This window comes from Solea senegalensis, linkage group LG6 (genome assembly GCF_019176455.1).
Source record: "Solea senegalensis isolate Sse05_10M linkage group LG6, IFAPA_SoseM_1, whole genome shotgun sequence".
NCBI lineage: Eukaryota > Metazoa > Chordata > Actinopteri > Pleuronectiformes > Soleidae > Solea > Solea senegalensis.
Genome location: NC_058026.1, coordinates 2,444,440 through 2,468,662, shown reverse-complemented (window position 1 = coordinate 2,468,662; position 24,223 = coordinate 2,444,440). Strand labels below are relative to the sequence as shown.

The window sequence follows — 24,223 nt, the reverse complement described above, 5'->3', positions numbered from 1 at the left end:
TTAGTATGTCGTCCAAAATGTGAGTAAAAAGTCATAGGTTAGTATGTCGACCAAAATGTGAGTAAAAAGTCATAGGTTAGTATGTCGTCCATTATGTGACAAAAAAAGTCATAGAAAAAAAGTCATGTGCATGGCTGTGACTTTTTACCTTTTTTGAAAATAAAAATCCCTGTAATATCTTTAATTCCTGACAATCGCTTACTACAAACCCCTGAATAAAACCACCTTAGAATGACAGAAAACGTACATCACTTCTCCAGGTAACTCACAATTCTCCGTTCATGTGTAAAAGCATCAAAGTTCTCGAGGCAGAGTTGAGCAAAATCTTTATTGACTGAGTCGAGCAATCACAAATGACGACAGCGTACACAACCCCACCAGCATGCCAGCGTTTTCATACAAACTGTACAATGTGAAGGAATGTATGGAGCAAAACAAACAAGTTTATTTACTGACGAGGAAAAAAAATAAAATAAAAATCATCTGGTCCAGTTCATGTTATAATAAAAGTCAATTCAATGTGACTGCTCATCTGTGTTTGTTTCCTCTGTAGTAGTGTTTTATTTTATTGTTTTTTAAAGTGGGTCAGTTTAGTTTTTTGTCCTCACTTCAGGCTCCACCTCTTCCTATGCTTTTCTCTGCTACAACTTTGCGCTAACTTCCTGAATGCTGCGAGCTACCAGTTAAGTAATCTGAGTGTGTGTGTGGGGGAGGTCTTCATATGACAATGATGTAGATTAAGGCAACATATTTTTAAAAAAATGAGGCTAAATTTGTGATGTTTGTCGCCATTTTTCCTCGACGTGATCATGGTCACTACTAAGGCCTCATGGCTAAAAAGCAACAATGTTAGTGTTGGTTAATGTGTTCACTTTCCTCTCCGTTTGGTTTCTTTTTTTCCTAATTTTAACATTCATTCATTCGTACGGAAGCGCATCGACAAAATACAACGTTATTTGTAATTAATGAAATACTTTTTCAGGAAAACCTTTTTTTCTACGTTGTTTTTTTGGAATTCATGAGATCATTTCAAGTGAGTAGTATTTATCCAACTGATCTTAGAGGAAAAGTTGAACTGGGACACGTTTGCTTCCAGTGGTGCAGTCAAAAAAGAAAGAAAGAAAGAATCTCATCAATTCAGAAAAACAGCCACATTTTTAGTTTCAGGCGAACGCGATGCACTTCCGTACATTCTCCTGCAGTGATGAGGTGCTTTAGTTTCGGGGGCGGTGAGTATGTGCAGAGCTGTATCTGAGTAACCTGTATAAACAAATCTCCACTACAACCGGGCTACAGGTGACGTGGTAGCGAGAGAAATAAGCCCTTTTGATATACAGAGTACTCGACAGGAAGCGCCGCTCATGCACAGAAGGCGAGCTCTCATCACGAGAGAAGAAGCAGTCGATACAATAAGGCAGCTACCCTTATCCTTTTCACTCCCGTGTTCACTTTGGCCCCGGGTCCCTCGCTTTGAGACCCCGTTCAGACCTCAGAGATCCCTTCGCATTCAGACTGTTTCACTCCTGGTGTTTAACCGCGTCTCCTGTGACCACGCCGCGCAAGTTTTTAAACGAGTCAATCTCGACTCGCGCTGCTGAAACATGAAATAAGACTGTAAGAATAAATAAGTAACGCTGCGAAACCGCGTCGGATCAGAGGACTCTTCTCACGCTGCTGTAACATAAAATAAGATTAGTGTTCATAGTGTAAAAATGTTGTGAAGCCATGGCGGAGGAGATGGTCCTCGAGAGATCACTCCTGGTATTAAACCACGTCTCCTGTGGACCACAACTGGTTTCCTCCTGTCCTTTATTCAAATACAGACGGACGTCACGACAAAAATCAAGGTTTTTTTTTCACATTTGTGCCGGGGGAAAACCTCAAGTGAATCGAAGCTCTTCTCGCGTTGCTGTAACATGAAGTAAGATTAGTGTTCATGGTGTAAAAGAAAATCCTGTGAGACCACATCAGATCAGGTCTCTCATCCATCCCGAGGTCGGCTTTCATTCGAACACGCTCGAGAATGTGGACTCACCCGCGAGTGCGTAGTATAGAACCCAAACCAATCTCGATCGCGACGGATGTTAATACGAGGTCTGAACGAGGTCTTTTGGGGGGAAAAAAGAGGGAGACGCAGCTCTGAATTCTTTGTTTTTGTTTTCCAAGGCAAGTTTTGGTAAACAAACAGCAAGCAAAGGAATGTTGGATGCAGCAGCGGGGGGGGTGGGGGTGGGCGGACATGGGGGGGTCTGCCATGAACACAGCAGCTGATTAAACAGTGAAGTGAATACAGTCACGTCACACGACAATTGATACAATCATATATATAATACATATATATATATAAAAAAAGGCAAACAAAAGTTGATTGTACAGTAGCGTTTCCACATGTACTTGATACTGAGAGAGAGGAAGACACCGTTCTGGAAAGGCTGGGGTAATCTCTTTAAGCGGCGAGAAAAACTGGGAGGAAATAAAAATAAAGGCGGCAAAGGCGTGAGGAGATAAGGTGCTACATGACAGCGCAGGGTGGGAGTGGGGTTGCAGGTTAGTGGAAAGCGGTGCTTTGTGTGAAACTAATGAAGTATCAGGCAGGTACAGAGACTATGGGGTGGTGGGGTTTGCTTGCTGCTGCTGCTGCTACTGTTGCTGCTACCAGTGCTGACAACGAAGCGGGAAATAAGGCATGAAAAGTTGCACGACCGTGTAAAAACAAAACAAGGCTGGGAATGGTGAACGCAGAGCAGGGGTTGGTGGGCGGGCGGGTGCGATGGAGAGGTGGAGGCGGAATGAGCACGGCGGCCAAAACACAGAGGCCTCTTTTCTTTTCGTTTTTTTTAGTCTTTCCAGTCTTTCTTGATGTTGAGGTTCCACTCCCAGGACAGGTGGTCGTGCTTGTCGTCGTCGGTGAACTTGGATTTGATGGCGTAGTTGCCGCGGGCCAGTGTGCCTTTAGGAGCCTCCTCCACCGTGGTCAGGAACTCGTACTCGGCCGAACGAGGCCCGTAGCTGCCCACCATGTAGTCCGACTTATCGACTGTTTACAAACAGAGGGGGGGGGAAAAAAATCAAACTGTCAAAAACTGTAACCGGACAAAGAAGAAACAAAGTTGAAATCAATCAGGTGTCGTTGGAGCAGGGAAACATCTAAAATCGTGCAGGACAAGAGTCCCCGAAGACCAGGATTGTGGAAACACTGTTCTATAATGTTCTAAAATAATCCACTGTCTTTGTTAGGACCATAATTATTTTGTCATCTTGCCTCCGTACATGAAACACTGAAGATGTGATTAAAGTGTGCACTCTCAGCTTTACTCTGAGGGATTGAACAAAACAATTCCTTTAACTGTTGTCTTATTTTCAGGGGCTCAGAAATAATTGGGACATTTGACTAAAAAGCACGTTCGTGGCCTGTTACCTCACGATTCCCTGTCAAAACAAGCAGATCAGGGTCTGTGGCGGATTTCTGCTGAATCGGATTGCTGTGGCCCATTCAGACCTGCTGTTAGCATCAGAGATCCCTTCACATACAGACTGCTCACTCCTGGCGCTTAACTGCGTCTCCAGTGACCACATCTGGCTTCCCTCGCAAATACGCACGCGTGTTGTGACCGTCTGCGAGAATAAAAGGTTTTAAACGAGTCAAGCTCTACTCGCCCTGCCGTAACTGCAGAGGATCAGAGGGAGAAAGGAGACGGTGCTTTTTTCAAATACAGACACAAATACTTTCCACTGAAATTTTCGGTGGAATATGAGGTCCGAAGACTTGTCAATGGCAAGAGAAGAAGGTCATCATTCAATCGACTGAGAAAAACAAAAATAAACCTCTCTCTCAGAGAGAAAGCATGTTCTTCAGTGACTCAGTCACATGATGTCTGAAGACAGAAAGGCCTGGCAGAGCACTCCCCAGGGAGGAATCGCAGCATTTTATGTGATGTCCATGGATTCCAGACTTTAAGGCAGTCACTGACGGCAAAGGACTTTCAACCACGTATTTAAAGACGTCTTTAATTTGTCATGATTTGAGTTTGTCCCATTGTTTCTGAGTCACTGAAAATGGACAATAATGTATTTAAAAAAAAATGCTTATAATTCCTCAACGGTGAATGCAAATATTTTGTTCAATCCCTCAAATTAAAGCTGAGGGTCCAACTGTACATGGACCTTGATTTTTTTACATGAATATAAAACATTTTGAATTATGTAATAAAAAGGAAAAAGGTGTTGTTATGTCCTCCAATTTCAATTTTCAATGAGCCTCACACCATCAAAAACTTTACCCTGATATTTACATTCAAAATTCAACCTCCATTAGAAGTAAAAAGGCGACAATGACAGGCTATAATGACGCATCTAGTACAAATTGAGAGTTCGCTCATTTACGTAGGGTGCACATCGCCAAATTGGATGCCCACAATCAAAATGGCCGACCTTCTGTTGAGTTGAGGCCATGGTTACGGTCGACTTTATTGTTCGTCTTGGTCTGTAACATCTTCACACTTTTCCTGGAGTTTCAGGAAATTTGGTGGAACTCTATTGTGCCTCTGTTTGCACTTAAGGGGGCGCTATAGAGCCTTTGAGCAACACACAGCTCTGGGAACTATGCCAATGTCGCATTTTTGCCAGACCTGACCTTCATGCCAATTTTCAAGAATTTTATGCACGTTAATCTGCTCAAAAACCACAAAGCCACGGATAGAACAATAATCTGATGGATCACAAATTTCTGCGTTTATAGTGTCTCAGCAGCAGTTTGTAAGCGGAAAGATTGAAATTTCTGCAAAAAACAACAACAAAAAATATTTAACAAGGTCATTTCTTGTTAAATCCAGATTTTCAGAAGAGTAAAAAGAATCCACTCACTCCTCATTCCTTTCCTGTACATGTGCTGCACATACTTCAGACCTGAAACAATCTCCCTGTTCACCTGAGAGGAGACAAGATTAAAAACACATGATCTCAACCTTAAAGTGAACAGAAAGGAAGAAAAGGAAAAAAAACTTCATTTATAAAATAATACAAGTAGATTATGATGATTTATTATTATCATCATATAAAAACACAACACTACTGCTATTTATATAAGTTCATTTTACTTCTAGTGACACAAATGATTAGTGTAAACACTGAGATTATATTAAAACAGTTAGACTTTTCATAATGACAGTAAATAAAACAAGAGAAAAACAGTGGAAGTGTGTTTGACTGCAGCGCTCACCTTAAAGTTGATCTTTATTTTGTATTCAACTCCCTCCTTCAGAACAAATGCCTGGTTTTTAAAGGCTTCCAGGTCTCCTGTTTAAAAATAAAGACAAAAGAAAAGAGAAATTAAGCTCCATTTCTCTGCTTTCCGGTAATTTTCTGAATATTCTCGATATCACAAACGGTCTAGGAGTTATGGCAACAGACGTGCTCATGCTTTTTGTCTTGAATCCATCTTTTCTTGTGCTTGTGAAAAGCTCTACATAAACACAATGCATTATTATTATTATTATTATAATAATCACAGTTAAACGACTGTCTGCTCATCGTCCAAATGTCCATCAGGTCGACTGACGTTGGTTTTTCAAGGTTGATATAGCCAACGACTGATTTTTGGAGCCAATACGCCGTGTTTAACGTACACATTACAATCTCTGGACATGTTGAAATGTACAAACTTGTTCAATGCTTTAAATGTTTATCAATGCTTAAACTTCATGAACAAAAACTAGGGAGTAAGTACAAGTTTACAAAAAGTGTATATTACAACTAGAGCTGCGACTAACGATTATTTTCATAGTCAAACTGATTAACAGATTAACAATATTAAACAAAAAGTGCTGTACGGTTAACATGCAGTAGTAAAAACGCAGATACTGATAAATCAGCAATAATTAGTCGACTCCTCTAACCCCCACACCAAACTCCACAGAGAAATTCAGAGATTTTACTTCACAGCACTCAGGAGTTGTTGATGCACTGCTGCCTCCTTCAGTCAGTTCAAACATGATATTTTGTGACTTCAGTGTTTGAAATTCTATGTTTGGATTTTACCTAAATGACACAAACTGACCACATAAGGCAGCAGTAGACCAGCAGCTCCTGAGTCCACACAAGCTAAAAATGATGATTTTCTCTATGGACCCCGGTGCAGGTGAGTGAACAGTTTAAAAACTCATATCACAGCATTTTGTTACAGTGGCTAAATTTAGTTTTTCCTTGTGTCCAAAGTGTGTAGAAGGAAAACGTGAAAGACATTTGTGTTGAAATGATAAAGTATGTAAAGCATGTGCTGGTAATACGTGCCACAACATGTCGTCACAAAGCTTTTCTACTTCAAGTCTTCATTATTAGGTACACATGTTCAAATGCCTGGTATGAAAAATAATAAAGTAAATAACAAAAGTATAAATGATTCCACTGTGTACACAAACACAAACAGGGACTCACTCACCTTGCAGGTCCAGGACCAGGGGGTTTGGAGCGGCCTCACACAACAGAGTCATCCGAGTCACCTGGACATGGGAACACTGCGAACCAGTGGGATCTGAGAAATAAACATAAAAATAGACAGATTTATAACTGCAGAAATCGACGGTACGATGATTGTCTGAGGAAAAAACAAACCAAAAACACGGTTTCAATATCGCAACACAATCTTACAGCTCCACTGTACTACACTTCAAATGTAGTTGGTAACTCATATTTTGAGGCTTGCAAGCATCATCTCCTCAGAAGGGCAGTGAATGTGTTCAACAGAAGGAGACGTGTAGAATTCAATTACACACACAAACACTGAATTACCAGTCTCAGCGATGTCAGCACCGAGCAGAGTTTCCTTATATTTGCGCAGGCTCTCGTCGTCCTTGTCCAGCTCCTGGATCTCTTTCAACGACTTCTGGGCAGGAGGCTTGTAGTTCACCGACTCTGGTTCCTCATTTTCGGCGGCGATGGCTGCTAGCTGCTCGGAAGTCACCTCGTCATCCTCAGCCATGTCTGAGAGGAAGGGAAAACAAGAGGCTTGTTAAAAACAGTTCAGTTCACACAGATTTATTTGTTCCAACAGACGAACAAATATAGACAAACAGAAGTTACAAATCAGTAAATAAACAAACAAGCAGCACAGAGGACACCCATTGGCGCCCTCGTCTGGCACAAGTTGAAGAGCAAAGGCAGTAATTTACAGGACTATGATACATGAATAAATAAAATAAGTCAATACCAGAAGGTGCTGGAAGATCACTTTTTCTTGTCCAATAATTTCGTGTAAATCAAACACATTAGTGGTGATGCTACAGCCTTTCCAAAAGACATAATTCACCAACTGAGAAAAGATATTCGTCTCCCACAAAGTAGAATTAAGCCGCACTCATCATGACTCAGCTACAATGCTGTTGCTAATGTTTTAGTAAAAGTTTTACAGTGTGTGTGAAGCATGTGATATATAGGGTTTAACATTTAAGATTTACGATATCCAGCCATTTCAACCAGTGTCAGACCAATACTGATACTACTTAGTAGGCATGATTTTCAATTTGAAACATCAGACGAAGAAAATATTGAAGTTTGTGTCAGTTTCATGAAGTATTTCCATCATATTTTGGGTTTATTTGTGGTATCAGTGGTACGTCTTGGCCACTATCGATACAGAATAGGTGCTGAACAATTAAATGAAATCGTCTCCTAATCCCAATACAATACGGCTCATACGGAGGCGCAATATTTTACTAAAGACAAAATGTGTGGTAAAAATGACCATTTTCGATCAAATATTGTCCTGGCCTATGCACATCATACTCATCTTTGTTTCTCACAGATCTGCAAAAAATATCACACAGTGATCATTTTAAATATGTTACTCAAATGGAAAAGAGAATAATCGCAATAGCAATTTCAGGCAAAACAATCGCAATTAGATATTTATTCAAATGAACTAATTCCTAAGAAAAGTAAAATAGAGTTGCAAACGCACAACGTTACTTGATTTCTTCTTGTATTATTTCCAAAAAGACACTTCATGGACAAACAGTTTAATGGATGTGTTGCTGCTCTGTGAGTTTGTGCTGGTAACTCTGCAGCAGCAGCATTTATCTTAAAAGTGCTGTTGATGACCTAACTCTGCCGTGTGATATCATCTGAGCACAGTTCCCTGAAACACCATCACCTCCAGCAGGATGACGAGGAGAAGGAGGAGGAAGTGAGGCATCACATGAAACACAGCCAATCCCCCTGAGGCCGGTCCTTCACAGGCCCAGACAATATATGTAGGTCAAAGGAAAACACTCTGATCCTGTGCTATGAGAAAAATTTACCTGCAGGAGGTAATAAAAAAAACATAATGTTTTAGGGCTCTATTTTCATAATTTCATAAATTATTCCACTTTAACAATGTATTTGGTTATACAGAGCAATGAAACCAAATATTCACATTTAACGTCCGAAGAATTAACCAATTATCATGAAAGTTGAGGATTAATTTAGTGATCAATGCTTGGACACAAATTCATATAATATATTATTATGAGATGGAAAATGGTGTTGGGTGAAGCGCAATCTGAAGTAGGGCTGCAACAATTATTAATTGATAAATGAAATATTTTGATAATCATTTAATCAATGATTCTGATTTTACAGCTCCTTAAATGTCAGTAGTTCCTGGTTTCTTTGCTCCATTTGACAAAGAAATCATTAAAAACTGAATCACTTTGGTTTGTGGACAAAACAAGGCATTCAAGAACATCATATCATTTCCAGGTTTGGTACGGACCAAACTCGATTCATCGAGAAAAATAATAGTTATAGCGCTAATCTCAAGTATATGCAGACAACAATTTCTGCACATTAACAAAACAGATGAAAATAGACAATTGAAAGACAAATGGTGAAATACCTGGCGGATTGTACTCAAATCCCTTGTAAGTCGCTTTGGATAAAAGTGTCTGCTGAATGACATGTAATGTAATGAAATAAAAAGCTAATTTAGGCTCAGTTAAAAGGATTTGGGTAAATTCTGACCACAAATAAACTTGTTTATCAAATCCCCATTTCCCTACAATAGGGTTGGCTGCTTGCTTTGGAGATTAATCTAAAGGTAAGTCCTCTGCAGAAACAAAACGAGCAACAAAGACAGGAAAAGCACAGCTTATTCCAAGAGACATGGAATAATACACCCACTACAGCACAACACCACCCAAAATCCCTGGGTGAGTCTCAAACAAAGCACCCAAACCATTCTAATTCAAGTCCTTCCCTTAGGAGTTACATTCTCCTGCAACATCTTAATGTTTGTTGTTTTCTTTAGTACTTTAACTGAATGAATATCGATAAGTCAAAGTCATTCCAGCAACATTGTTTTTTGTTTTGAGCTCTGCTGGCTACTCCCGGAGAGAGAACCATTTCAGTTTGTACTGTGGAAACAATAAATTCTTCACTGTTGTGCCAAAAGGGAAGTCAAGACTGCAGACATGTGCTGCAGTGAACTGCTAATCCAGAAAATATCAGAGGCCACTGGGGGTTTCACCTCTATTTTTAAAGTTAAGAAGAAGCGCCTTAGATTTGAGTTGGAATGTCCTCAAGAAACGTCTAACTGACACGGATTAAATGACATTTAGAGAACTCCGGCCTGGATGAACGAGGCTGAAACTCTCACTGAAATGTGGAGTAAACGGATAAAAGATGTGTTTTGACCTGTTTTGAGTGATCGATTAATAAATGAGTAATTGTTTCAGCTCTAGTGAAATTAACAATTTTTTACATATGTATGTTGCAGCAGATATAGATCCATACATGAAACAAGTCAACAATTAAAAAATAAAATAAAATAAAATGTTTTGGCGACGTAGCAACATTTATCAGGTTTCTGAGAACAAATGTGCATTACGTGGAATAGTTGGCTGACACTTGCATTTGGCTTCAAGTCAACATTGCACAACAACTGCAACCCCAGAGAGCGAGCGCCACCCTCAAGCATAATGCCGAGTAAATGGTGGTAAAATGAGAGAGTTAATCATTTGATCATGTCAGTTTAACAGAGAGCAAAAGGTAATGACATGCATCTGATTTTCATGTGAGCTCGGGCCACATTAAAATCTGAGGCAGAGCATCAGTGACGGCCTCAGCTGAGCTAACAGAGCGCCCCACAGTGCAGTGAGACCCATTTAAAAGCATAACAAAACAATAACATTACCAAATTAGAATCTCACCATCTTGAGTAAACATCTTTACAATGAGATTTTGAACAACCTGCAGAGAGGCCAGACACTTATTCTGCTATGAAGTGACAACAACCAATGCAAATACCTTTCCCCATATGCTCACCTGCCCAGACTTGCACCTGTCCATTGAAATACCTATGAGTAGTTTTTCCAACCGAGTAAGTTTCCTTCTGTCGTGTTCAACCACTACAAACAGAGATTTCTGCACCCAACAGAACCATTAAAAATGTAATAAATTCAGGGCTGAAGGAACATCTGTTGCTGTGAAATTGCACAGGCTGCCCGTGATCAAATTAGCTCTTAAGATAACCCTTTCTGATTAATGTAAATATGGTTGTACATACGGCAAGTTCATTGAGGTGATAAAGATCTGGTTTCAAATATCATCCGACCCATATTGAATTACTGTGCACACTCAGGGGAAGATGGGTCAAATAACCAGTGCAGAGTTTATACTGAAGAGCCCTTCTCTTAAAATGCATACTGCTGTTTTGCAAAGCTAAATCTGATACAGACGCAAGAGCCAAACTTTTAGATAATAGCCATTTGTAATGACAGGAGGAATAAAGGTGGGGGAGGGGGGATGCATTATGTAACAGCCACCACTGAAGCCTCTGTCACTGTGCTGAAAGATCAAGGGGTTCCTCTTTCCTTTCCTTTTTACTGGGAAAGCTTATACTGCAACAACAGCAGAACAATGTTCTAAATGAAAGAGATTCTTTATTTTTCTTTTAATCTACTATATGGCCATACGCTGCTTGGTTATTGTTTGCACTGTAGGAACAAAGCAGACATGATCGGTGAGACCACACACTTCAAAAACGACAAGAACAGAAGTTCTATACAAAAAGTGTTGTCAGGCACTTTTGTGTCGCAGATAGGCAGCAGCAACGTGAAGACATTTCAGGAATGGACTAGAAGCCAGTGTGTGCGTGTGAAAGACCCACCCCACCCGGCTGCAACAGAGGACGCTCCAGCCAGCAAGCTGCTCACAGAGCAAGACAGGGAAGAATATACAAGTTCAAATTCACAAAGACAGAAGACGGACAAACTGCAAAAGGGGGCTGGAGAGTGACTCACTCAGAATCTACCTGAGGTCGTATGCATACGGAAACGATATTTTTCGTTTCTGCTCTTTAAATGTTTGCCATAAACACAGCATCATCTTGAGAAATATCTTCAAACACATGAAACCTGTGGATACCAGCATGCCAATCCTGTATGTGATACTATAACGCTGCCACGGAAATACTCCAAAAATGGGGAATAAAACATCTACATAAGTCATTAGAGTTTGGGCTATGACCTACCCGTTTACCAAAGTTGTGTACTGGTTGAAATCATGAAAATGCAAGTTTAAAGATGTTTTTCACTCTTGACACCTTATTCAAATATTGTTAGCACTTTAGTGATCCCAAATTGCCTGCGATAAATTCAGATTGTTCCTCGTTTTAATTTTGGTAAGCAAAGAACTTACCATAAAAGGTAGAAGATTTGTTTTATTTTCTTAGGGAAATGAGAACAAAGTAAACAAAGAAAAGTCAGAGTTGGATTTGAAATATTGTTTACATTAATATAAATGGATTAGATCTAGATTAAATGCATTCTATTTAGATTTAAGATTGACTTTAATAAGTGCTCTTGTTTAGAGTAGCTGAAAATTATTTAAGGGCATTAATGTTAGATTAATTATTCAGTCGAGGCTTTATATATATATATATATATATATATATATATATATGGGTTAGGGTTATATATATATACATATATACATATATATGTAAGCAATTGGCTGCACTGATTTCTAAAGAGGAGCATCATCAAAAGAGTCAGCTGACCTCGGACAAAGATACTAAATAAATAAATGTTGTTGGGTTTTTGTAGTGTCTACAAAGGCTACTCACTGTCTGGGTCTGAATTTGCAATGAAACATATTAAAGCTGTATATCAACTTTTTTATTAATCGAATATTTATCATTGCTATAATCAATAACGTTATTGGAAATGGCAGTGTTTCTCTCTTGGGACCCAAATCACAATGTAAAATGTGATAACAGCAAATTTATGGGTAGTGTAGGGACTAATTTGCATCATAAGGCCGTAGACTTTTTCTTGAGCGAAACTTCATCAAAATTCAAATTGCACAACAGTGATAACTAGCGCTATAGATAAGTTTGTAGCATCAGACATGCAACCTAGGGATGGGAATTGGTTTTGGTCAGTATCAGTCCGATACTGTTCAAAATTACTGTATTAGACAGGTAAAAAAAGAATCTGATACTAAAAAAATCTATACATCGCATGCATCACTATGCACACTGTAAAAAAAAAAAAGTAATACAATTTTAGCTGAGACATGTTTGGGCTGTTTCTTCTTTTTGGGGATAACAATATTTGTTACACAGTTAGAGAATTATGTCCTAGTCGGCACATGTGTATTGCTTACAGCTTCATAGTTGTAGGTCTAAAATGACAGCCAGAATAATATCAATAGCAGTAGTAGGAGTTTTTGTATCCGGTTTTTGGTATTGGACACAAAAAAAATGGTATCGTCCCTATTAAACATTTAAATGAGCATGACATAAAACCAACGATCCATACTAAACTAGACAAGTCTAAAAATGACAGACCCATGCAGGCTAAAAGAAAAAATAAATAATCCAACTGTGACCTTAAAATCAAAAATCAAATCAAATTGGAGAATCCTGACACCCCTAACCCCAACCCAGTGTTGGGTTAATTTGATTGTGCTGCCCAATTATATGTCTCACAATAAAATAAATAATATATTATATTGTATATGCATGTCTAATGCTTTCCATGACACCCCATTGTTATAAGAAATCAGTTCATTCACAGAAACCAGACTTTCCTGTAAAGAAATCATGCTGTTAAGAAAATGCTTTATAGAGTTGTGCTGAGAATTTTAACAACAAGAAGCTAACTGTAGCTAACACAGCATCATGACTGACGAGGCGAGCTAACAGGCTAGCTGGCTAACAGTACCACTGTTGAGAAAAAGCAGCATCTTCTTTCTTCTCCGGAAAAAAGACCCCAGCCTGACATGAGGTAGTGTTTTTGACAACATGCCAGTGAAGCAGCTCTGGACACAGTATCTGCACACATTACCCCTTTCTGACTTATTATTGTTATTATTATTATTTTTTTATTTTTTGAAAGGATTTATATTTAAGAAGGGAGCTAAACTTTTATTCGCGCCGACCCTGTCATCCAGGATCCAGGGTGGGACTGAGCTGAGACAAGTGGCTGGCAACAGTCCAGCAAAGCTAACCGGAGCCGGCGGCTAACGTTAGCCCCGTTAGACAAGTTATCACCCGCTAACGGCGGCGGAGTCAAGTCCCAAGTGTTTCCAGTGACGTGCGTCAATTAAGGCTGTGCTCACGCGGTGTCGCTAAGTGTGTAAACATAAAAGGAAACTCACCTTTAATGTTAAATGTTGTAGTGAGTCCAGGTGCCTCCGCAGTCACTGTCCGCTACTCTGCCGCTGCTGTGCAACTATGGCGAATAAGGGAGCGGCGCAGCCCCGTTCACTCCGCGCGCGACACATTTTCCCGGAATCCCGGGAGCGTGCACGTAGGTGACGTTGCAGCGCCGTCACTAGGGTTTTTTGTGTGTCCCCCCCCTTTTGTTACACTAAATATATACGGACGAGTTCATTGTCAGAAAAAAGTCAGAATGCTGAGATTTGAGTCAGAATTTGACTTGATTTTTTTCAATTCTGTCCTTTGCTAGAATTCTAATCCAAATTCTGACCTATTTGCTCTTAGAATTCTGACATTTTTTCAATTCTAAATCCTAAGAAAAATGTCAGACGTCAACATATGCATAGACTGAAAATTTAGAGTATGCCATTCAATTCAATTTGTAGCGATAATCCACATTCACATGAATGAAAAGATGACTATTTGTCCTAAGAATTAAGTTAAATATATGCACCATTTTATTAATACATTCTACTCATCAGACTGTAATCCAAACATTTCATACTTTCACTCACTTAGATACCATTCACTAAAACAGTTCCACTTCAGATGGAGTTTTTAAAGTAGAATATCTGTCTCTGTATAGGTGCCTTTAAGGGATACTTGGGCAAAAAGTACAAGTATCTTAGCAAAAACAACTTTATTTGGTAGTAAGAGTAACAAAGAACAGTTAGAAATGTAGCGTAGTGAAAGTACACCATTTATTTAGGAAATGTAGGAGTAAAAGTACAAGTATTATACTTCGTTGAATTACACAGTACAATATTGCCATTTCTTATTAAAATTAAACATCTTTGTCACTGTAAAGTGTCTATATGTCGTGGCCTCCAGGGCTCCGTACTTTCCTAATCATGAGTGGATGTTTTTTTTTTACTTTGGAAAATTGACATTTAACTCGCACATACAGGAGCCAAACTATCAAATCATCCCCACCACGTCCTCTTCAGAGTAAACACAGGAGAGACAGTTCAGTATAATGTTTTATATACAAAATCCTTTCAGATACATCATAATGTTGACTATACAGTACAAGTGACTGAATTGATGTCCATTAATATTTTAACAGTACATTAAATAGGCCGCCAGGCCACAGATTTAAGTTGTTTTTTAAAAATGCTGCAAGTCCACAGTACTTGTCTACACATGAGGAAAAGAGCACACGAGCCAGTGGACAAATAATGCCCCCCCCCCTCCAAAAAAACCCCCCAAAAACCATAAAACTGCTGCAGAAAACTTTGCTACAAAATAAAACATCATAATGGTCCATACGTTAAATGGTCTGATTCACAATATCAGTTTAACCTGATTGTTTTTTTTTATGTCCAAAATGTTTAAAAATTGAACAGGGACAGCATCTTCTGAGCTCCTAACTGGTGTCCATCTGAAACTAAAGACAAAAAAAACATGATTATTAAAACAGTCATTGGACACAGTATGCTGAAAGTGTTTTTTTTTTTATTACATAAAATATTTGTGAATTTACCTTCGCATTGTAAGCATCCAACTGGGCATCCAGCTCTTCTGCAGAGAGTTGAGGTCTGTTTCCAGCTCCTCGTCCTCTTCCTCGCCCTCTGTATCCGCCGCCACCACCACCACCACCACCACCTTGTCTCTGTTCACCACGTTCCCTCCTTTCAAACCGGGGTTGACCGAGTCTGCTCCGGTCAAAACCACTATAAAGACACAAAAGGGGAGGTGTTACTGCGGCAGTAAATCAACCCCCCAATCTTCAACCACTTGCATTGTAAATCCAAGTACAAAGACCTCAAGGCTTCATCCACATGTTTTTTTTTTTTAGTAGCACATTGTTGTGCTCTCAACATCGCCCCCCTGTGTGTGCACACAAAACTGCCTCAACTTAAGAACGTTACAAATGAAATGTGCCACAATTATAGCCAACTGTTGGAACACTGTACACAATTTTGACTAAATTAAGTTGAGTCCAACTACCAAACTGGACGTGTGTTTTTATTGTTGTAACATAATTCAATGTGTTGTAAAACACAAAATCATGTTTCATTTAAATGAAACCATAATTAGTTGAAGTAATTTTGAACATGCAGCAGCCTCCCCCAATACTCCAAACATCAGTTTTCCTTGCTTTAGTATAAATTAAATTAGTCATCATGACATTAGTCATTTATGAGGCACATGGGGAAATTCCTCCTCTGCATTTAACCCATCCTCTACTAGAAACCTTCCTAGAATTAGAAGCAGCAATGCCCAAGGAGGGTTGGTGCCTTGCTCAGGGGGTACCCCAGTCCTTTTTTGACCTGGTGGGGACTCACACTGGCAACCACTGGCATGTGCTGCTCATAACACACGGCACTCAGTAGAGTAGGGTGGAGTCAACACTGACAGCTTTTCCCTGAAATGTAATGTTACATGACTTCTGTAGTACATGACCTACCTTTGTGTTGATGGTCTACTGTACACATCAGCCTCTGAGGACACTTGCTGGATCTTCATGGGCTGACCTGAAATGGAAAGAGATGGAAGTTTGATTATCATGTGTGAACACTTCAGCACCTGTGGATGTAGAAAAAAAATCTGAATACTCACCATCAAGGGGAACACCATTATAGTGCTTCATGGCTTTAAGTGCATCTGCCTTATTTTCAAAGTGGACATCTGCTGATCCTTTACTGCGGCCAGAGCGGTCGTAGTGTACGGACGTTTTCTTTAGGGGCCCAAACTCGGAAAAAAGCTCCTTAAAAGAGAAAGGGGGGATATTTAGACATGGTCACACAATACACTTATCATCATCATAGTGAAAAGATAAGATTTTTGAGAATTACCTTCAGATCTGAGTCAGAGACCCCAAAGTCCAGATTGGAAACCAGCAGCTTGCCACTGCTTTCTACACTTCTTTCAGCTACTTCGGTCGGTCTTCTGCGTATACCAGCGTCCTCCTCAAACATGTCGTGTTGCCATTTGTCTGGCAACTCTCTGGGCTGAAAGAGCAACAAAAACACCACAATTGAAATTCCACGTCTTCCACCAAACATGAACATATAGGTGTTCGTCTTAGTGGAATAACTAGGAGTACACGCTGTTTAAGTATTCCTCAAATTATAATATATTTTTTCCACAAGAAACAGAATAGGTTTATGTTTAACGAGCTCAAATCACAAAACTTGTTTTAACTCTTTAAGTTTAACTGCCTAAAACCTATTTTGATAATCAATATAGGTGAATAATAATTGAGATGGTTCACCATTAAACAAATAGTAAGCCCCTACTAAAAAAAAAGGCCACTTAAAAGACTAAAACCCCCATACCTTAAGTACAGACATACTAATGGGTAGCATTTCTAATTTGTGCCATTAACCCACCCTAAACGTTACTCACTGGACCTTTAAAAAGGTTCTGGCCATAAGAAAGTTCCAGCAGGTACAGGCCGAGTAAAGACTTTGATTATACCCAGTAAAGTGACTCCCTAAAAGGGGCTTGGAAATCAGACCAAAGGCATCGTCCAGGTTTTCCACAGGAAGAGTCCATCACAAAAGGGGACATTTTCAATTCCTGAGATGAAATGAATCGGGGAAACTTCTCCGTGAACGGTGGAGTCAACAAATGGAGTTTCTTTGAGTCCATAGGAGACCGAAGACAAAAGGGTCGAGGAAGCAGCCTTTTCTCCCAGCTCCCCAGAGAACATTTAGCGTCGACTTCATTCGAATAGAATCATTTCTTCCAATATTAAAAAAAACAAAAAAACACGAACGAGTAATTGTGACACATTAACAAGTGGCTCCGAGCTGACTCTCCTCTGCTCATACAGACAGAAACCACGCACGGCGGCCATCTTGTTGAAGAAAGATGCGTCCAAATCTCACCCAGGGAACCGGTTTAAAGCCGTTGAAAGTCGTTGCTGGTCGAGAAGTGTGAAACACGGCCATGATGGTAATAAAACACCCACGACTGAAGTGTAGTTGTGAACCATTTGTGGTCGGAACAGACATTTTAAACTAAACAACGTGTTTTAAGTCCTTTATCAAAAAACAACGACGGATACACGAGGGCAACACAGGACTTTTTTTTTTTTTTAAACCAATCCATTTCAACTGCTTCTCTTTCATACCCGGGTGTACGGTGCGGGTCGGCTGTTTCTCTCGCGGTTGAAGTTGTTCTGTCGGCCCCGCATTGGCCTCGACGAACCACGGGCCCGACCTGAACTCGCGCCGGACCTGGATCCTCCACCGCCACCACCACGGCCGCCGCCTCCTTTCTTATTCATCTTGATAATGTCGTCCAGAGACATGCTCATTTTGTCCGCCATCGTGGTGTTTACGGTTAAACTGACGATAGGCGACCGAACAAAGAACTTCCGAGTTGAGAAGCTGTTCTCGAGCTATTTATCTCTCCGGTGGCGCGAGTATTGGAGCAACCGGAAATGTAAAGCGGAAGTTACGTCATTCGCCCCACTCCCCCTTCTTCTTCTTCTGTTTGGGTTACTCACGATTGGCAATCAGCTTACTGCCACCAACTGGTCTGGAGCGTGAAGCAGGATATTTGGCAGGACACAAAACAAACAACGAATCGGGGTGGGAATCGCTAGATACAACACAGTACGATATTTAAGCCACGATATTTAAGAGTATTTGTGAAAATGTATACTCACGCAACAGCTCAAGTGAGAGTGACCACTTGGCACCATCCAGTGGACTGAAACGTGAATAGATTTTTTTTATGCTACTCCACAAAAAGTACATTGTCAATTTGTATCATCAGTTAAAACAATTATACGCTTAAAATCGAATCAATCAAATCCAAACATAATATTATTGCTTGTTATTTTTGCAGTAGCAGAATTGCTAACATTTAGATCCACACTCCATAACAGATGGTGGCGGTAATGCACCAAAATCGTTGTTCGCCAACCGCCATAAAACGTAAAATAAGAATAAGATCCACACCCCAGTCCAGTAGGCGGCGGTAATGCGCTGTGAACCATCACATTAAGCTAACAACAGAAGAAGAATCCACCCGGCTTATAACTACATGCTAGCTGTGTTGTTGTTGACGTTTCCTAACTGGACATACAATGACTATTTTGCCGAGAAACGTCATCATTTATCTTAAGTATTAAATATCCGGTGACGCCACTGAGTAAGTGTGTTGACATTTTTACAAAGAGCTTCACGGCTAAAAAGGGAAAAGGCACGAACAGAAGTTATCAGTTGACTGTAGCTCACATGCTAACGCTAGCTGCTGCGCTGCTGGAGTGTTGTTGATGATGATGATGATGATGATGATAATAATAAAGTGTGTTGTCCTGCTTCTGTCAGACTCGGAGGATGAAGGTGAAGATCCGACAATGGAACGGCGTGGCCTCGTGGCTGTGGGTGGCCAATGATGAGAACTGTGGCATCTGCAGGATGCCCTTCAACGGCTGCTGCCCAGACTGTGAGTGACCAAACCTCAACATCATCATCATCATTTCACTGGTCTGGATTCACATTCTTTGAACTAAAGTAGTGTCCAGAAGCAGAGGCGTTTCAAATGAGTTTAGGGACCCAGATAAAGGGTGTCCTGAGGGGGAGGCTACAGCAAACTAGACCAAATCCCAAAGTTTGACCCTTTTATGACTATCATGATAATCAGACTGCCTGGATTTATTTAGATTGTGTGGCTGTAGAATTGTCAAAAAATTGTGCTTCTGCCCCCTTTTTCCAAGATAGCTTTCACTTTCGAAATCTGGCAGCTATTCAACCGTTTAGGAAACACACAAACGGTGTCGGAGTTACGTTAATGGGAAGTATGCATGCCAGATCCTGTCAGCGACACTTAAAGTATGGCTGTCGCAAACTATTATTTTCAACCAATGAATCTAATGATTATTATGACAGTTATGACAGTCATTCAACTTATCGAACAACACATTTTATTAATACAACTAGTCAGATCCCAAGGACAATCACTTTTCCAGTAAAAGTGGACGCCATGGACAAGTTGTCCTTGGGCCGTGTCAGCACATTAAGTCCTTGAATTTGAGGTCCTGGAAATCCCTAATTTGCACACAAAGCTTCTGTTTCAACATGCTCTGGCTCGTTTGTTACTTTGTAGAAACATGACGACAGAAAATGTAATCTTCAGTGAAGCAAAGTCCTTGCCTAGGGATGCAGTACTGACAGAGATTCACACAAATTTTGTAAAATATCATGCAATTCTTTTGTCATTATCTCTTGAGAGTGAGTAAACTCACAAAACTGGCTCTAAAGTGCTTTGATTTGCTTTTGCAGGTAAAGTGCCCGGAGACGACTGCCCGCTGGTCTGGGGTCAGTGCTCCCATTGTTTCCACATGCACTGCATCCTGAAATGGCTGAACTCGCAGCAGGTCCAGCAGCAGTGCCCCATGTGCCGTCAGGAGTGGAAGTTCAAAGAGTGAAGCCACAGCGGTGGAGCAGGTGGAGGAGGAGGTGCTGTTCACCTGCAGAGTCTCTCGGAAGCCTCATCACATGTTTGCTTTATGTTTCACTTGTAAATACTGTTTGTTTTTTAAAAGAAATAACGTGAATCATATTTTGTATTAATAATAAAAACAACGTACATCACATGTACTGTATCTGTTGTTTTTGCGTGATGAGTGTGAGAGACAGTGTTGTGTCGCTGTGAATTTGACCTGAATTCAAATGTTCAGCAGACTCATCCTGACTTTAATCGAAGAGTTAAACGAGATTAGCTGGATTATTTAGTGTTTCCAGAGATGACATTGGATAAATGGGTTATTTATGTCAGGTTTTTGCACCTTTGGCTCCAGCCCCAAGTGGCCCTAGAGGATAAAGTGGTAGATAATGAATGAATGAATGAATGAATATAGCTGGAGAGTTAAGATTCACCTTCAGCATGAACACAGATTTGTTTCCGTGTCAAACTGTGACGGGGAAATAAAAATGGTAGATTGTCAAGATAGAAAAAGTTTATTTTGAAAAACCCATGTATAAAAAATAATAATCAACAAAGATAGAAAAGAAGAACAATCACTTCTGATAAACCGTAAGCAAATGTGTCACAACACAATTTCTAATCTTATCGTACAGAGGAGTGCATTCTGTCAGAGCGGTCCTAACGAGCTGAGCAACAGCGACGGGTCCAGGTTTCGCAACATCTGAACCCTCTTGGTTTGAGCCAACATGCCTAAATAAAATCAACAACTCAAAGTCAAATGATGCAAATATCAAATGCTCTTACTGTACAGAGTAAATCTGTACGGCCACGGATCAGAGGGAAACCCCTGCCTGCTTCAAAGTTCACTCCACACATGGGGAGGCAGCCAGTTGCCTCCGTCCACCCCTTCCTCCACCAACACACGACGACTCCTCCACCTCCCGATCTGAGGCGGAGGCTCTCTGAATCACCACAGCTCCACTGACGGAGCCTTTTCTGTCCACGGCTGCAGAGCGGTGGGACGACTGGGGGTCTGTGACTTTTTAAAGCCAGCTGTGATCAGTCGTTGACCACCAGCCCAAAGAGCTCCAGTAGCTCCCTGTTGTCGGGGTCAATGAGGTCAGCCGGCCTCTCCCCGCAGTCGTTCTCCAGCTCCTGGTCAGCACCCAACGCGAGAAGGTAGCTGAGAGAAAACAGAATTACAAAAAAAAAAGGTCAAATCTCGCCGATCTGCCAGTTTTGACAAACTCAGTGCGAGTTTCTTGCCATAGTTCTGTGTCAGGAAGGTCAACGAGGCGCAAAGAACGCAGCAACTCCTGCAGCTTCTCTTACCGCTGTGGCATAAGAGCTGAGCCTGTGTGTGTGTGCTGGCATGCGTCGCTGGGTTTGTGGAGAAGTGAGTGACATCAGCAGCTGCACTTTTGTTTCCTCATGCACTCACTTGGCCATTTGTTTTGATTTTCCAGAAAACCTAACAAAGCGTCTGCTTCATTTTTGAACCAGCCACGAGGATTTTCACCCGAAAAACTGCCAATCACTGCGATATTTTCTCTTTTTCAGGACCATTCTTTGTAAACCCTGGGGATGGTTGTGTGGAAATCCCAGTAAATAAGCAGAGTCTGAAATACTCTGACCAACAAATATGCCAAAGTTCAAAGAGCAAGCCTTACTTGTTCTGATATGACCAGAATCTTTGGGTCACTCCAGATTACATCCTTAGTTTTGCTCTTCTGACTTCTACTCTACGCCGATGATTCGCTTATTTACGTTAAATTGTCCCAAATTTGTCACTAAAGGCAGCAAACAGTTTGACGCAGACTCTAACTCAGTCTCTGAGGCCTGAATGCTCACCGGGCGATGTGTGGGAAGCCGTCACTGCAGGCCATGTGCAGTGGGGTCCACCCGTCCTCGTCTCTCTGGTGGATATCTGCTCCGTATTGGACCAGTAGCTTCACACACTCCAGATTCCCAGACAGGACGGCCTCGTGAATGGCAGCCATGCCTGCGGCACAGGATAATGTTTGTTATTGGTGGAAAATTGAGTATGTTTGCGTGAGCGATTCACGGCACTGGACTTCTTGGACTCACCCGAGAGGTAGATGGTGTCCAGGTTGACTCTCCTGGCTCGGATGAAGCGTCCGATCCTCTCCAGCTCGCCTTCCCGCACGTAGTCCTGGAAGAGGATGTCGTTGGGGAAGTGAACACTGCGGATGTGCTTCAGAGGAGCAGAGCTCTTGCAGCTCGCTGAGACTCCGCGGTCCTTGGTGTAATCTGCGACTCCCACAGGTTTGGACACGGGGCATTGGTAGAACTTCATCATAGCCGGAGCCAAACTTTCCGTTGCTCTTGCAAAAAGAAAATGATGAGGTTATTCCAGCAACGAAAAAAAAAAGCTCAACAAGCTTGGTTGTAGATCTGCAGAAAAAATGAGTGGATGTCTCTCTTGCTGTTTGGTCTGAGGGACGAGCCTCTCTGTGGGTCTCTTTATACACTCAGTCGAACTATTTTAAGACACTTGGCTCCAGTGGCGAGATTTGGAAGATGAGCAGTCGACTGCTCAGGGCACAAACCTGTGACACCAGCTCACGTCTTAAAGGTATGACGGCCTGTAACCTCTGCCGGTGTTGTCACCCCCGTGTATACCGAGATGCTGCTGCTCACGTACGAGTCATCGGAGACACTGTGGTGGTGGTCGTGGTTCTCGTAAACAACAGGCAGTGATGAAAGTGCTTTTACTGCCCGAGTGGACATGAACTTTCACGTGTACGTCGTTGACATGAGCAGTAAAAACAGGCTGATGTCACTTTAATCATGTACTAACTTGGGCCATGTGAGACACAGGAAGTGTCTCGATGGTTTGCGTCATCCTTTACGAGGAGTATTGTGTTGCTGGGAAAGTTTTTGGCTCTGCTTTTCTAAATTAGATCATGTCTCTTGGGAATTATTTTTTATTAGGAAGATTAATAAGTTTTTACCCCCCCATATTTTTTGGGGTTGTTTGTCGGAATGTATTTTTTAAGCACTGCTTTTACGAATTAATAAAACAGAAGAGTATTAGTGGCACATGTAAAAAAAATCCAAACATTTTAAAAGCGTAAATATTTTGAGATTAAAGTCAGAATTCTGAGATTAAAGACAAAAAAAAGTCATTTACATATAGGCCATAACATTTGTTGCTCCATTTTTCAGAATGAATAACTTTTGTCCCTCCCCTCCCATTTTTTTTACTGAAATGACCTCATTAATTCAGAAAAACTGGGCTTAAAAATCCCCAGGAAAAGTATGGTTGCAAGGAAGTTTCTCCTGTATTAATTCAACTACCTCCAATTGCATGACCACAAAAAGATAAACCCATGTAAGAGGTTTGCACAACTGGACATTTACATGGTCCAGTTAATACTTACTGTACAACACAAACAAATGCAAATGAAGACAAAACTTGTTTTAATGTTTTGTTTATTGGCCACCATTTCACGTTTACCACATTTGGATATGATGGAATGCTTCATTAATTTCACGCCCCCCCCCTCGCGGACAGCTGTACAGCTGTCAAACCCATCACCTTGTTCCACTCAAGCTGCTCCTCAATGCCCCCCCACACACACACACACGCATTCATCTCGTCCTAGTTTCGCTCCATTCGCTCACACAGACACACACGGCGACATCGAGGGTGTTCGGTGGAACCACGGGAGATGGTGGAGGTGCAAGTATGGGTGAGAGGTGGGGCTGTGCAACTGTTCCCTCCCCCGCCTCACGATCGACGGACGCGTCTCTCAGACCAACCCGACACGGAACCAATCTCTTTTCTGCTTAAGTAACCACGATGAATCTCTGACTAGGCAGGAATGCAGTGCCACCTCATCAGAGCTGGTCTGAAAAACCAACCCACCCCCTCCAGGTCTGAGGGAGTGTCCAAGGGCCAACTCTGCCCCAACAGGGCCCCCCCCCACCCCCACATTAGGTACATCAATAAAAAAATGACAAGTCCTAAATTAAAAATAAACAAAAACAAACCTCATCGAGAAAGCAATTAAATAAAAAAGGATTTCCCCCCAAAATAGTCAGTAGCCGAGTGGAAATGAAGAGAGCGCGAAAACAGGATGTAGATTTGGGAATCAGGGGGAATAAAACAAA

The 24,223-nt window shown here is 41.1% G+C and overlaps 4 protein-coding genes across 5 annotated transcripts; 1 reads left to right on the top strand and 3 right to left on the bottom strand.

Annotated features, from left to right (window-relative positions):
* Nucleotides 1-2,613: 2,613 nt before the first annotated feature.
* Nucleotides 2,614-13,723, bottom strand: LOC122770900 (rho GDP-dissociation inhibitor 1-like). The gene is made up of 6 exons (XM_044028108.1): nt 13,639-13,723; nt 6,787-6,978; nt 6,437-6,529; nt 5,219-5,295; nt 4,864-4,927; nt 2,614-3,037 (listed from the first exon to the last, which is right to left on the bottom strand). The coding sequence occupies exons 2-6, from the start codon at nt 6,974-6,976 to the stop codon at nt 2,838-2,840; spliced, it is 624 nt and encodes a 207-aa protein (XP_043884043.1). The 5' UTR covers nt 6,977-6,978; nt 13,639-13,723; the 3' UTR covers nt 2,614-2,837.
* A 663-nt stretch (nt 13,724-14,386) lies between these two features.
* Nucleotides 14,387-18,103, bottom strand: LOC122770896 (THO complex subunit 4-like). 2 transcript variants are annotated; one of them, XM_044028103.1, is made up of 6 exons: nt 17,781-18,103; nt 16,498-16,653; nt 16,262-16,409; nt 16,110-16,176; nt 15,183-15,372; nt 14,387-15,086 (listed from the first exon to the last, which is right to left on the bottom strand). In XM_044028103.1, the coding sequence occupies exons 1-6, from the start codon at nt 17,976-17,978 to the stop codon at nt 15,066-15,068; spliced, it is 780 nt and encodes a 259-aa protein (XP_043884038.1). In that variant the 5' UTR covers nt 17,979-18,103; the 3' UTR covers nt 14,387-15,065. The 2 variants fall into 2 exon arrangements, with proteins under 2 accessions (XP_043884038.1, XP_043884039.1); XM_044028104.1 differs by lacking the exon at nt 17,781-18,103 and adding an exon at nt 17,123-17,751.
* A 550-nt stretch (nt 18,104-18,653) lies between these two features.
* anapc11 (APC11 anaphase promoting complex subunit 11 homolog (yeast)) lies at nt 18,654-20,245 on the top strand. The gene is made up of 3 exons (XM_044028115.1): nt 18,654-18,808; nt 18,988-19,105; nt 19,942-20,245. Exons 2-3 carry the CDS (start codon nt 18,997-18,999, stop codon nt 20,085-20,087), a joined length of 255 nt encoding a protein of 84 aa, XP_043884050.1. The 5' UTR covers nt 18,654-18,808; nt 18,988-18,996; the 3' UTR covers nt 20,088-20,245.
* Nucleotides 20,246-20,608: 363 nt separating this feature from the next.
* Nucleotides 20,609-22,651, bottom strand: ppp1r27b (protein phosphatase 1, regulatory subunit 27b). Its single transcript, XM_044028112.1, has 3 exons — nt 22,175-22,651; nt 21,938-22,088; nt 20,609-21,269 (listed from the first exon to the last, which is right to left on the bottom strand). Exons 1-3 carry the CDS (start codon nt 22,404-22,406, stop codon nt 21,146-21,148), a joined length of 507 nt encoding a protein of 168 aa, XP_043884047.1. The 5' UTR covers nt 22,407-22,651; the 3' UTR covers nt 20,609-21,145.
* Between the last annotated feature and the right edge of the window lie 1,572 nt (nt 22,652-24,223).

Coding starts and splice junctions, on each gene's coding strand:
- LOC122770900 (XM_044028108.1), bottom strand. CDS start 6,976: ATGGCTGAGGATGACGAGGTGACTTCCGAGCAGCTAGCAGCCATCGCC. Junction 6,530..6,786: donor TGCTGACATCGCTGAGACTG/GTAATTCAGTGT, acceptor TTTATTTCTCAG/ATCCCACTGGTTCGCAGTGT. Junction 5,296..6,436: donor CCTGGTCCTGGACCTGCAAG/GTGAGTGAGTCC, acceptor ATTTTTAAACAG/GAGACCTGGAAGCCTTTAAA.
- LOC122770896 (XM_044028103.1), bottom strand. CDS start 17,978: ATGGCGGACAAAATGAGCATGTCTCTGGACGACATTATCAAGATGAAT. Junction 15,373..16,109: donor AGTAGACCATCAACACAAAG/GTAGGTCATGTA, acceptor GTGTCTTTATAG/TGGTTTTGACCGGAGCAGAC. Junction 15,087..15,182: donor TGGATGCTTACAATGCGAAG/GTAAATTCACAA, acceptor TTTTGTCTTTAG/TTTCAGATGGACACCAGTTA.
- anapc11 (XM_044028115.1), top strand. CDS start 18,997: ATGAAGGTGAAGATCCGACAATGGAACGGCGTGGCCTCGTGGCTGTGG. Junction 19,106..19,941: donor CAACGGCTGCTGCCCAGACT/GTGAGTGACCAA, acceptor TTGCTTTTGCAG/GTAAAGTGCCCGGAGACGAC.
- ppp1r27b (XM_044028112.1), bottom strand. CDS start 22,406: ATGATGAAGTTCTACCAATGCCCCGTGTCCAAACCTGTGGGAGTCGCA. Junction 22,089..22,174: donor GGACACCATCTACCTCTCGG/GTGAGTCCAAGA, acceptor CCTGTGCCGCAG/GCATGGCTGCCATTCACGAG. Junction 21,270..21,937: donor GGCTTCCCACACATCGCCCG/GTGAGCATTCAG, acceptor GTTTTCTCTCAG/CTACCTTCTCGCGTTGGGTG.